The sequence below is a fragment of the Camarhynchus parvulus genome, chromosome 12 (assembly GCF_901933205.1).
Source record: "Camarhynchus parvulus chromosome 12, STF_HiC, whole genome shotgun sequence".
Classification (NCBI taxonomy): domain Eukaryota; kingdom Metazoa; phylum Chordata; class Aves; order Passeriformes; family Thraupidae; genus Camarhynchus; species Camarhynchus parvulus.
In genome coordinates this window covers 16,095,014-16,108,263 of record NC_044582.1, presented here as the reverse complement: position 1 = coordinate 16,108,263, position 13,250 = coordinate 16,095,014, and the positions used below count along the sequence as shown (strand labels likewise).

Genomic DNA, 13,250 nt, shown 5'->3' with positions numbered 1-13,250 from the left:
GGGCTCCCAAAACACCCCCTCCCCTATTACTGTCTTCCTATCAAATACTCCTTGTGTCCCACCTCTCCCCCAGTGAATTGCTTTACTGCAATTACAAGTTATCACTGTGGGTGAAGAACTTGAGTCATTATTTTGCCAAGTGCAGGAAATGTGAACCATTCTTTGCATCCCCTAATCACAATGAGTTTGCCGGTTGTTGAATCAAGAAGATAAAAATAATCCTCCCCGTTAGAATAGCTTTTGTAATCACGTGTGACACATAGGGCTGCACATGGAGAGGTCAGTGTAAGGAAGAATAAAAGGGGCTGTGCTCCTGGAGATGCGGCAGTGAGGGCTGGTCCTGCCCTCCCTTCCCATCCCATCTCCCCCTACCCTTTCTCTGGCGGTGCTTGCCTGGGTCAAACTGCAGGCTGGCAACAAGCGAGGAGTTCTGTCCCACAAATTAGGAGCAGGTGAGAGTGTTTGGTGAGGAGTACGTTCGCATGGATTCCCCTCCCACGGGCCAGGTTTGCGTCATGCAGACCCCGCCTGATGGATTTTTTTTTTTGCTTGGCCACTGCAGCCAGCTGACCTCTCCCCAGAGCAGGTCAAGTGCTGCCAAGCCAGCGTCTGTGGCTGCCCAGCACTGACACAGCTCGGGGAGCCACGGATGATGTCAGCCAGATCCGGCTGGGATGGGTGAAATGGTTAAATGTCCTTCCAGTCCCTGGGCACTACAGCCTTGGAAAGCTGTGCCTCCCATCTCTGTGCCTCCCTTCCATTCCAGTGCCTCCCATCCCCTCCAAACACTGGGCTCCTCCGGGGCTCGGGGTTTCTGCGTTCCCACCGCTGCTGTGCCAGGCCGGGACTGTGCTGTCAACATGAGCTAATGCTGACACACAGTAAATATTAGCAGGCAGAACGGTGGGAATCAGAAGGAAAATATTTAACAGTTCATTCTCTTCCTACAAAGATTTCCATTTAGAAAGTTAACTCCAGTGTGCCGCTGCACGGTGTTTCCTTAGAACAAAGGGAAAAATCAAAATAAAACAGTCAGATCTGTAACAGCTAAGGTAAGAATTGGGTTGCTGAGGTTTAAAAAATTCCACATGGAGTGGTTCAGCTCTCAGGTAGATTGGTACAGCTCTGATCCAGTTAGCACTGATGGCAGCCTCACACATGCCCCAAGGAAAATCAAACTCCGTGATGCTGCACTCCTGCTTGGTGCCCGCTCACTCTAGTGGGAAGGAGTTATCAGCTGAGCCAGTTCCAGGTTTTTTCCCCATTTCATTAGAAACAAAGCCCAAACCTAAGCCACAAAAAATACTCCAAAGCCCCAAACATAATTTCATGAAGCAAAAATAGGGAAAGTACATTTTCTTTTTTCCAGGGTGTGTAATTCCAAATAGGGAATGGAAGGCTCCATCCTCTTATAAGCCAATACAGCTATGAATCCTTAAACCCAGATCTAAATGATGTTAAATTTCCCTTGATGGAACCAGGGTAATACCTATCAGAAAGTACAATATTTAAAAGAACCTGTAATTGCAAATAATGTAAATGTGGAGAATGTTTTGGAACGAGTGAGTGTGTTGTGCAGTGTATAAAAACGTTAGTCATGGCTCTTCATGGGTTTGTTTGTGTCCTTGGCAGGCTTCAATGGCTGAGAACAGTATACCTCTATACACTACTGCTTCCATGGGAAATCCCACTCTGGGCAATTTAGCCAGCGCGATGAGGGAAGAGCTCAATGGTGCAATGGAGCATACGAACAGTAACGGGAGTGACAGCAGTCCAGGACGTTCCCCTATGCAAGCAATGTAAGTACAGCAGAGGCATGTGCTGGCTCTAGGTCTTGTCCTACCATCTGCTCAAGGGTGACTCTGGAGACTCCTGGCTCCTTCCTGAGCTTCATGGATGGAGCAGCAAGAGCAGACAATCTGCCTCCATTGGGTCATGTGTAGGGTGGTTTGAACATAAAAGAGCCATTTACTAGTTTCCTTATAAAACTGATCAGCTCAATCCAGTCCAAGAAGGACATAGGGCTTATAAAATTGTTCACTTGTTTGCAGTTTTCTTCTTTAAGTCTTCAAAACCTCATAGGCAGCTGTGCTGTTTGGAGAAAACCTGTGATTTCTCTCCCCTTTGGATGGTGCGATGAGCACGGCCCGTGGGGCAGAGCTGGGAAATGGGCTTGTTTGGCGAGTCAAAAATAACCCACTCAACACAAAACGGTCTTACTAAGCATTAACATGAAGGTCTGTGTGATTTATAGATTGCTCTTAAAATATCAAAAGGAGAATTAATAGGGGCATTATAGCAACAGACGGCGGCGTAATGAGCGCGTCTATAACCGCACAAAGTGGCGGGGGCTCGCCTGCCCCGCTTAACGTGAGCGGCACCCGGGCAGCGGGCGGGCGCAGGGAAGGGTAAGGCAGGAAGGGTGTGATGCCCCGATGGGTGTGTGCGGTATTTATGGGGTGACGGAGTGAGTTTGCAAAGCTGTAAACTCCCCCCTCCCCTCACATCACGCGCCGGGTAATTGGCGGCTGGTGAGGAAGCCGGAGTTTACAAGTCCTGTCATTCCCGAAAGCTCGGCGGAGCACTTGGGTACCCGTGAGTGACCGTGCTGCCTGTCTTCCCCCTGCTCCTTAAAACAGCCTGTAAAATTACTGGCTGGCTTGCCAGGGCTCACATTACACATTAAAAAGAGAACTAATTTGTAGTCTTTTACTTCAAAGTAATTTGAATAAGGGATTTACAAAAGTAAGTCTAAATCAAAAAGTAGAAAAAACATTAACCTAATACCACGGTAGTAATTAGTTGTGAAACTAATTAGCATTTAATGGCAAAAAAGTTTCCCACCTGCATAATGTGTTGTCAGAGGGGAGGGGGCACGAAGGAATCTGAGGCTCTGGATACTTTGATATTGCAGTGTTTTAAATCAGTGCACAAAGTGCTTTGAAAAAAAATCTTTAAAGATGGCAACATTCATTTTTAATTAATAATTAATTTAAACATTGTCTTTTACCATTTACTTCAAAACATTCAAATAATGTGTTTAGCTTTTCCAGTGATTGTTTGTGCAGTATTAATTATCTCTCCCAAAGTAACATTGCATGACACACTTTCCGTCTCTCACAGACGGATTCATCTCCAGGCAGTTTTAGTCACAATTTGTTATCCTCTGCCTGTGACCACGCAGGGCTGGCGTGAAGGAGGAGTGGAGGGACATGACTTTTCTCAAGAAACAAGACTTCTCCCAAGGGTTTCTCCTGGCCTAACAGACAAGGATGAACGTTTATGATGTTGTGTTAATCCGAGTAATTATTTTTTTGCAAGTTCAAGGCTAGTGCAGTTCATGCACTTCTCATTTCACCTAAGGTTTCCTTGTCTTTGAATAGACTGAGAGGAGGGAAAAATAACCGAGTTGAAACAGGCTAGGACATCTTCCAGAACTGTGCGTAGCTGTGGCCTTTGTTGCACTTAATAATCATCTCTTAGCACATTGATACCAAGGTGAGGGGCACAGAACAAATAGTGGAGAGAGAGGAGGTCGGGGGGAGTGATGCCTCATTTTCATTATTCACCAGAAAATCCAATTTTCTGTTGTAATATGGAAATGATTGTTTCCTGAGTGTTTTCATTTTCTCAGAATTGATAATATATGTGTTCTCTGCTGAACATTTCTTTTTGCTTAAGTAAAATGTGGCTGGGTGATGTTCCAATACCAGCCTCGGAGCTTCCCCATTATAATGCTGTTTCTAAGTAATTTGAAGGGATCTAAAGCCAGAACACCATTCACACGTCACAGGGTTTACCCTGTTTACTAAATAAAAACATAAGTCAACAGCAACTTTGCAGACGCTGTGAAACCTTTTTATTTTCCATGCTCCTGCTTTGTTAACAACATGTTCATTTTTTTTCTCAGAACAGATTTCCTTGTCATAATGCTAAATATTTTTTAAACAATTTCAGTGTATTGGAAGAAATCAAGTTTTAAACTTTATTGTAAGGTTTAAAGGACCTTGTTAACATGACAGCTAAGAAGTCTAACACTCTAGCTGAAGTCTTATTACCGCTCATTCGTTTCCTTTTTATGACACATTGAACCACAGCTAGGGTGGGTTTTTTTTCCCTTCTCTCTCCCTCCTTTTGAAACACTAGAAAGTAGTCGCATAATTACAGCTTGGGGACATAACACTTTCATCCTGATATGCTCCAAAGGTAGCCACAAAGCAAACTACTCCATGCTGTGTGCACCACCAGAACTCAGTGGCTTTAAACAACAGTCAGCTTTATTAAAAACTCCTCTGTTCCCAGAGTGGACAAACAAAAGAATTACTCAGATGTGAAAAGAAGGGGAATCTGTGTTCAGCAAGGTTATTTATTGTTAACCCCTTCTGGAGTCCCAGGCATCTACTTAAAAGGAATGTGTTGAATTTCTGCTGCTGTGAAAACAGAAATGGGAAACCCTTTCTTTTCTTTGCCTTCTTTCCCCCTCCCCTTTCTTTTTCTTGTTGCTTAACCCAGCATTTACCTTTTCTGTAATTCAGCAGACTGAATTCTTCAGTCTCTAAATGAAGTTTTCCTTCCCCATTTTGAGGATTTGGTGAGGTGGTAAATAGAAATTCAGACTTAACTTGAGAGGATATGAAAGTCTCCCTTTGCCTTCAAGATTATTTAAGCTTATTTATTTCAGTTGTTCAGAAAAGTTTGGGAAAAATCAGCGATTCAGGAAGGTTTCCTCCTCACATGCCATTTTGTGGTTACATCTGACAGAATACACAAGGAGTTGGAATTTTTTTGGCATTGTTTTCCTTGCAGCTCTCTCCCTGGGGGTTGTGTTACCCAGATAACCTCCTCATTTAGGGGATGGAGGTTTTGCCAAGCTCACTGTCTGATGTTTGTGCAACACGTGAGGTGCTGGGGGGGCTGGTGTGACTCTGCTCCCTGTGGCTTTGTGGCCCTCTCTGGCTTTGTCTCACCCAGGGCTGTGCAGAGCTTTTCATAACTTCTGTTGCTTCTCACGCCTCAAGTTTTGGTTTTTGACCTCTGGGAATCACACCAAACCTCAAAGAGAACCTCAGTTAAAACCACCTGGTTTCACCTGGTTTCATAACAAAACCAGAAGAGGGGCAGAGTTTGCTTTGGAAAGGTTTGGGGGCCTTTGAATGAGCTTTCACAGCACTTGGAGTGGTTTTGAGCACAGTGAGCACCTGTCTAACCTGCTGGCACCTGAGGTGGTGGGGATGCATTGGGACACTGGGCAGCTTTTGGAGAAACTCCACTCCATGCGCCAAGGCCTCTCTGCTGCACGTGACATGTGCTCTCGTGCCCCCTTTGAAAATTTCCCTTCTGCGTTTTCAAAAATAATACTTAAAAAAAAAAAAAAAAAAATAAGCCCAGCAGCGGCAGCATCAAAACCAGAAAGCAAAAAAGCAAGACTTTGACATTAAAACAGCAGTAAAAAAGATCACTGCCATAAAGGCCAAGTAGCACAGGCTTTATTGGGCTCTCAGTGCAGCTGCTCTTTCCCCCTTTTTCTTCTGTTTTTCATTTCATGTTTTCTCCCAAGTGAGGGGGCCCCACAGCCTATTCATAATATTAAGTTTTTCTAGTTGCAGGTATTCAGCATAGTTTTATATTCACTGAGGCCATGAGCTGCTGGGACAGGTAGCACATGCGCACCTCCAGCTTCTTATAAGTTTTTGCCAATTCTTAACCTCTGATCCTTGAATTGTCTCCTTCCAGTTTCTTCTTTACCCCTTCTTTTTCACTAGTTGGGTTAAAAAGTGCATGAACTGTGCTCTTGGTACGTAATTTTTTCAAAAATTACGTGACGTGCAGAGGAACCTCTTTGCTCCCAGAGATGTGTTGGTGGGATACATATTAGTGGATTTGAAGGGAAAAGGTCTATGTCCATGGATACTGCATCACTTCTCCCCAGCATTCCTTTGGATGAGTTGGAAGGTGCAGTTAATACTTGAGTATTGATCCAGCACTTTACAACTCAAGAAGTTGAAACAAGCAGGGACGTGAAAGGCATTCGCAACTCACATTCGAATTGTCTGTAGTCAGCAAGTTGGATGCTTCCTAAACTTATCCAGGCTCAAGCCTGAATAAAGAAATAAACAAGATACAAGGGTACAGCTGGCTCACTTGAATGAGGCAAGGCTGGCTTTGGTCTGTCTGTGGATGCTGAGTACATTTTCCTTGCCCAGTGATTTATCCTTGCTGTCTGTCCGTGCAGTGGAGTACAAACAGTGTTGTCGTTGCTATCAACACAAAGCATAAAATACAAGGCAGCTATTTTAAATCATTCGTTTTAAAGCAAAGCTGTGCAAACAGAGGAAGAGTTCTTACAGTGAAGGTGTGTGCTTCAGGTTGTGTGTTCATGTTGCTTATGTGAAAGGGTTAAATCAGCCTGCACAGAGGAAAAACATGAGTCTTGGAGGTGGATATCAACTCAGTGAGAGACAGAGTGGGACTTGAACTCATTAACACTTTATTTTAAGGGATTGCCTACAACATCAATTATTTAGGAAGCAAACAGGGTCTCCATCGCTGTGTCGCATTATTAATACTTGGTAATGTCAATAAAATCCTACTTTCCTGTAAAGTCCCACCAACAAGACACTATTGACTCACATGGCTACTTTACATTTCAAAAGCTGCTGAATAAAAAAAAAAAAAAAAAGAAAGAGAGGTAGAAAAAGGTAATTTGTATTTGTATAGGATTTGTTGTAAATATGATTTACGAACAACATTTTTCAATTGTTATCATACCCGTTTTGAATGACCAAGCCCCATTCCCCTGCGGGTTATTCATGTGCTTTGCTGTAATGAGAAATTTGGCAGATCTCATCTTTTTAGTACATCCTTGTGCCCACCATGAGCTGGGGATCATGTTCTGCCTTGTTTACAGCTGACAGTGTTATTATTCTCGTTAGGACTGTGCTTTCTTATCATATTGTTGTGTTGAGCGAGCCTTTTCCTCTCTGTTTGTGTTTCCTGGCAGGGCTTTTCTTCCCTTATTGACAGTTTGTAAAAATATGCATTAATTTGGAGTTTAAAGCATGTATCATGGTGTCTCTTTGCTGTGTTTGCTTGAAGTTGATTAATGATAGAACCTCACTTGGGGTCGTCCTCTGGAGAGTTGTCTCACAGGTTCTGCATGTTAACGAGAGACGCTGCACACACAGCGAGGATGATTAGCCCGGCCTGTGCTGAGGCCTGGGCAGGCCCTGCCTTCCCCTTCAGATGCACATTCCGCTTATTTATCCAAAGATCATATTAACTTAATGTGTCAGCTGAGAGCGTTTTCTCTCCATCCCAAGATAGAAACCCTATCGAGGTGCTCCTCCCAGCGTGTTTTCCCGGGGAGGCTGAGTGCTGCCTGCCTGGCACAGCCTCCCTGGAATCTCAGAATCATTAGGCTTGGAAAAGCCCTTTAGGATCATTGAGTCCAGCCATTAACCCAGCACTGCCAAGCCCACTACTAAACTGTGTTTTAAGTGCCACGTCCACATGTTTTCTGAAGGCTTCTGGGTGCAGTGACTGCATCACTCCCCTGGGCAGCCTGTTCCAGTGTTTGGTCACTCTTTTTAGTGAATAAATTTTTCCTAATATCCAACCTAAACCTCCTGTGGGGCAACATGAGGCTGTTCACTCTTGTTCTCTTGATTGTTACCTGGGAGATAGTGCTTGGCTTGGCTTCTGTGGCCAGCACAGACATTGAGGGGCTTCTCCACGGTGACCTGGAGCTCTCAGACCTGGTCCTCCATGTCTGAACACCCCAAACCACTTTGCCTTTTTCCCCAAACCACCCATTCTGTCAAGACCATTTTTTAATGAGCAGCTTGCTGATTGTCTGCTGTTTCGTTTTCCCAGGCACCCTGTGCATGTCAAAGAAGAACCATTAGACCCAGATGAAAATGAAGGCCCACTATCCTTAGTGACAACAGCCAACCACAGTCCAGATTTTGATCACGACAGAGATTATGAAGATGAACCTGTAAATGAGGACATAGAATGAGTATGTCTGACATCATTATCCTGAGAATGAAGATTGGAAGAACACGTCAAACTTAGCTGTGAAATCTCTCCATTATTGTACAGTCTGGAGGATTCTCAGTCCACTTTGACAACTATGAAATATGTTAACTCTTAGTGCCATCAAGTATCCCATTTGGGAGTATTTTTGATTTTTCTACTTTTTGTTGAAAAAAGGAATTTGTACTCTGTGCATTGGATGGACTTGTTTGGTACTTGGGATTTTCCTCTCTTACAGTCAACATCAGTGTTGTAAATTTGCTAAACTGATTCACTTGCATTTAGCAGCCAGCTGTGGACTGCAGGTCCTGCCAATTTTGGACACTTGAGGACATCAAACTGAGCATGTACACCTGAACTGCAGATCAAGTCTTTGCCCAGATTTTAAGGATTCCAATGGACAACATATTTGCACAGTACTGCATGTTGATTATCACTGCCTTTACTCCATTTTGGTTGGTTTTTTTTTTTTTTGTTTCGTTGGTTGGTTTTTTTTTTTTTTTTTGCTTCCATTTGGGATGGGGAAGGCCTGTGTGTGCACGTGTGTGGGTATGTGTGCGTGCGTGTGAGCGTGTATATCGGGGAGGGGTTCAAAGAAAAAATTATCCCAAACTCTTTAATGTATTGCTTTTATTCCCCCGCCCCACTTCTCCTCTACCATTTTAAGTTCTGACCTCAGGCCTCATCTGGGCCCAGGGCCTCTCGGAGGCTTCAACGTTTTCTGTACTTTGTGATGAATGTTAATAGGTGTTTTTATTACACGAAGCTGAATGTCATTGAATTGTTTGTAGTTTTTTCTGTCATTCATTCCAATATCCTTCAGATGCCACCATGTTTTCTTTAGCTATGGAAAACATTCCATTTCGGTGTCTCCTTTTTTGTTGTTGTTTTTTGAAAAGGTCCCAAATGCTGCACGATACATGTGGAAGGGTTGTCCAACGGAGAGAGAGGAACGAAGTACTGCAAGAATGAGAATGAATGACAGATGAACATAGAAACACTGTAGGAAGCAACACAGATTCATTCCACAAAGCAGTATTTTTAATATATTCTTGTTTTGTTTAGGTTTTTTGATTTTTTTGATTTTTTTTTTTTGGCAGCAACGGTGAATATTAGCAAATGCCACAAAATTGAACAGCACAAAGAAACATATGCAGCACCAACAGAGTTCACTTTTAGTAGAGAATGAATAGTACAGTGGCAGGTTCTCGGTTGTTTAACACGAGTTCTAATGGGTCAACACATCTTTCTGGAATATCTAAGATTACCGAGATGGGCACCTAAACATTTATTATTATTACAACTTTATTTTTTTCTATTGTTTTTTTACATTTGCATTTGCAAATAGTGGTTGGAAAGATGACTTCATTAAATTGTTACTGTACATGGTGATGTTTCACGGTTAAACATCAGTTCAGGATTGCTCGGTGGTGTTAATCTGTTTGAATACAAATTAGATTTCAGATTGAACTTGTTACGGGAGTTAATAAGGATGGGGCCCCACTAATGCTAAAGTGTTAATTTTCAGCTGTGCAAATCCAGTACTGCAGTTAGGATTGTTATGCAATATTACACCAGCCAGTATGGAAACCTCGCCGGAGGAGTCAGGAGAGTTGGGAGAGAATTGGCGCCGGGGCTTGTTAGGCAAAACTGGCAAAGCTCTGCAAAGCAAACACGACATACAAAATCTGTTGCCATAGGTCAGTAAACCTCAGTCACCAAACACCTAAACATTTTCATTCTGCAACCACTTTTCCGTCACTCATTTATTTATGTAGGACTGTAGCTTTTTTTTATTATTTCGAAAAGCCTTTCAGAGCTTAATTTATATTCTTCTTTGTACCTTTTTTTTTTCCTAAAATTACCAAAGATATTACACAAAGGTAAATTATGTTCTCTGTTATATGCTTTATCTTATGAAGCCAAATATCCTCTTATTGTTGATCAAAGGAGGTTGAAGAATTTAGAGGGAAATGACAAGATGTGGGCTATTGCTAACCTGAGAGGGAAACTGCTCCTTTATTCTAGAAAATTTAGAAGGCCAAGTAGATGTCTGAACCAAAGTTGTTACTTTTTATTTGCAATTCTTTACAGTGACCAAAATGAAAGTCTGTAAAGAGGAATTGAGGAGAGCTTTTGAGGTTAAAATTAGGAATCAGTGTTACTGAGGGAGCTATGAGAAGGGAGCTGAAGAAAGCAAAGACACAATTATTTTGTGGAAAATTTAGAGTATCAGATAAAGGAGACAGTTTAATAAAACACAGAAGAGAACAGAAAAGCTCCCACAATTTAACTGGACGACATAATGGTATTTCTAGAATAAAAAGGAAAAAAATTTTTTGGTCTTTGGTTCTACAGATTGTGTGCCACTTCTGTTCCGGGACTGTGCTGGGATGTCTGCTTTAATTTTGGTTGATCTTGGCACATTTACTCAGTTTTGTTTGGTTTTTGGTCAGCATTTTTCATAAGGAAATAACACTCCTGTCCACTCATAAGCTTTGGTACAAAAAACTTTATTGGCAGTTACTTTTATAAAACTCTGCTTTCTGTTTCAAAAAGACAAGGAAAAAAAAAAAGAAAGAAAAAAAAAGGGCAGTCTGTGGTCATTTGGAAACATTTTCTTTAAATTTTTTTCTTTTTTTTTTTTTTTAAGTTTTGGTTTAAATTATATCCAGGCAGCTTCGTGACGTGCCGGCGGTAGCCAGACAGGGATCATGAGAATTGAGCCCTGTGCTTCAAAACTGAGTGGTTTGCTGGTTAGTTCGGTATTCAGAAGGGGGATAAAAATCTGGTAGATTAGTTCATTCTCAGCATGTGTAGCTAGACATGAGTAAAGATAACAGCATGAGAAAACTGTTAGTACGCATACCTCAGTCCAAACTGTTAGGGAATGAGTAAATAAAAAATACATTTCACTCAGTTGCACTTAGTTGTATGTCTTGCATGCTTAGTCTAAAGACTGTAGCAAAAATAAAAAAAATTAAAAAAAGAGAAAAAGAAACAAAAAATTAGAGTTTAACATATCTGGCAGGTGTTGCAGCCTTGCAGAAGAACCAACTGAAAATCTCAGGCTTTACATCAAGCAAACTTCACTATGATTTTTACAATTCTGATTCTGTATCCCTTTGGATATACAGTTGCTTCTTTAGGGAGGGGTTTATTATGTTGTACATATATATCCCACTGTGTCTGTGTGAGCCTTTGTCTTTTGGGGGGAGGGTGGGGAGGGAGGAAAAGGTGGAAAGGTCCTTTTTTTAGATATCATTCCTCAAAAGGAATAAATGCAGACCTGTTTGTCAAAACACCTTTTGCTTTTTGTGCAACTGCTTTATATTAACTATACTAAAAAATAGCTTTGAAAAAAAAAAAACTACTGTATGTAATGGAATTGCAGAATACGCTGCACATGTATTTTATTTAGTTATCCTTGCTTTAAGAATATTGGATGACATTTGCTGACATGTGGGAGAAAATCCCTGACTTTTTTTTTCAGCTTTTAAATTGTAACATAGTTGACAGAATTTTTTTTTCTCCTGTTATCATTGATCGAAGCATTTTTGTACAGTTTTTGTGTTTAAGCTGGTTTTTTTGATACTTTCCCACCCCTTCTGTTATCTTACCACTGCCTTTTCTGGCTGTCTTAAACAAAGTTCATATATTTGAAAGGAGAAAAAAATCGTTTAAAAAAAATGTTTTTCTCCTGCTGCAGTAAATATTTTGCATGATGAATTCCAGGGTCACACTTTCAAAGTTTATCAGTGAAGTAGTGATTAATAATGGGGAGTGTCAAACTATTGAACTTTTTGTATAAAAAAACAAAAAAAAAACTTTACAAGGTGCCAAGATGTAAAGACAATTTGTTACATGTTTTTTTTCTCAAAGAAAAGCGTACATTATGAAAGTAGTACCATGTATCAGGTAAATCGCTGTCAGGAATGAGAGTCAAAGCCTTCCTTGTCCACAAAAAAAAAAAGTTTGTAAATGTAAAACCTGTTAGGTTTCTGCATTCAACTAAAAGTGAAATGAAAAAAAAAAAAACCAAAAAAACAAAAACAAAATCAAGGCTTATGTAGAACAAGTGACCACAAAAAAAAATAAAGACCTTTTTTTGATTCTCACTCGCAAGAGTCCCACGGCAGGTCCTGCACCTCCCCTTTCCTGGAGCTCAGCTTCGGGGAGAGACCGGGGCAGGGATGCTGGTTCTACAAATATTGCAGATCATTAGATATTTTATATATATACATACATAAAATATATATATATATAAAGTTTTTTAAAATAATTTTGAACTATTGTAGTTTTCAGATCGCCAATAATCTCACGTTCATTATAGCATGGAAAAAAAAAAACCAAACGTGTTTAAACTCTTTTGAAATCCTTTGGTACCTTTGGTTAATGAACTCAGAGTGATTTTTTTAGATGTTTCAGAAGTCATTTAGTATTCTCGTCTTGCGAGGTGAATTTGCAGTTCAGGACTGCATTTTAATGGGCCCAGAACAGGTAACCAAGTATCTTCTACCCATAAGCCTTGATGAAAATGGTACAGTCCAGACTGTTAGCATGGTGCTTCGTGTGTATGTGCTGCCAGTAACAAGATTTTTTTTTTTGATAAGGCATAAAAGAAACTCATTCCTTACATCAACTGTAATTCCATCATTCCATGTCTGTTGATACAGACAATAAAAAATGTTGTGTAGTCAGTACTAATTACTGACATTATAGCATTCTCAAATGCAATAAAAATGCTGGTTGTTCACACTGGTAATGCAAGTTGCCATGTCCGAAGTTCTTGTTTTGTTCTTCCCCCTCACAGTGACTCTGGTGTCACATCCCATGGTCCCTGATCCGAGGGCACCTCAGCCATGTCCTAGCTCGTTCATGGATGGACAAACTCAACTCTTTCCTTGAGATTTCCCAACCACATTCAAGTACAAAGTATTTTAGTGGTGGATTTGTGGACAGTCTGTAGAGGGCAGTTAGGTGAGGCTGGAGTGCTGGAAGCAAGGAAGACACTGTAATTCGAGGAATTAATCCCCTTTTCCAAGGAAGTCCTTCAGTTTTGCCCACTGGGGTCGCAAGGGGTTATTTGTTTTCTCAAAGGAAAGGGCTGGGGTCTTCATCCTGCAGCTCCTTCCCAGTGCAGTGCCCTGGTGGGAATGGTGCTGCTGGCTTTGGTAGGAAGGGCTGGGAATGTGCACTGCACCCTGCCAAAAGGG

General features: G+C 41.4%; 1 protein-coding gene across 9 annotated transcripts in view; it reads left to right on the top strand.

The window, feature by feature from the left end:
• Positions 1-12,901, top strand: part of FOXP1 (forkhead box P1) — a 378,109-nt gene extending 365,208 nt beyond the window's left edge. For 8 of the 9 annotated variants that reach the window (XM_030956498.1, XM_030956504.1, XM_030956503.1 and 5 more), the window contains 2 exons: positions 1,633-1,799; positions 7,873-8,461. In XM_030956498.1, coding sequence (XP_030812358.1) covers positions 1,633-1,799; positions 7,873-8,017 — 312 coding nt within the window. In that variant the 3' untranslated portion in view covers positions 8,018-8,461. Of the gene's footprint in view, positions 1-1,632; positions 1,800-7,872 lie in introns of all 9 variants that reach the window. The other variant, XM_030956506.1, reaches the window with a different exon arrangement.
• The last annotated feature ends 349 nt before the right edge of the window (positions 12,902-13,250 follow it).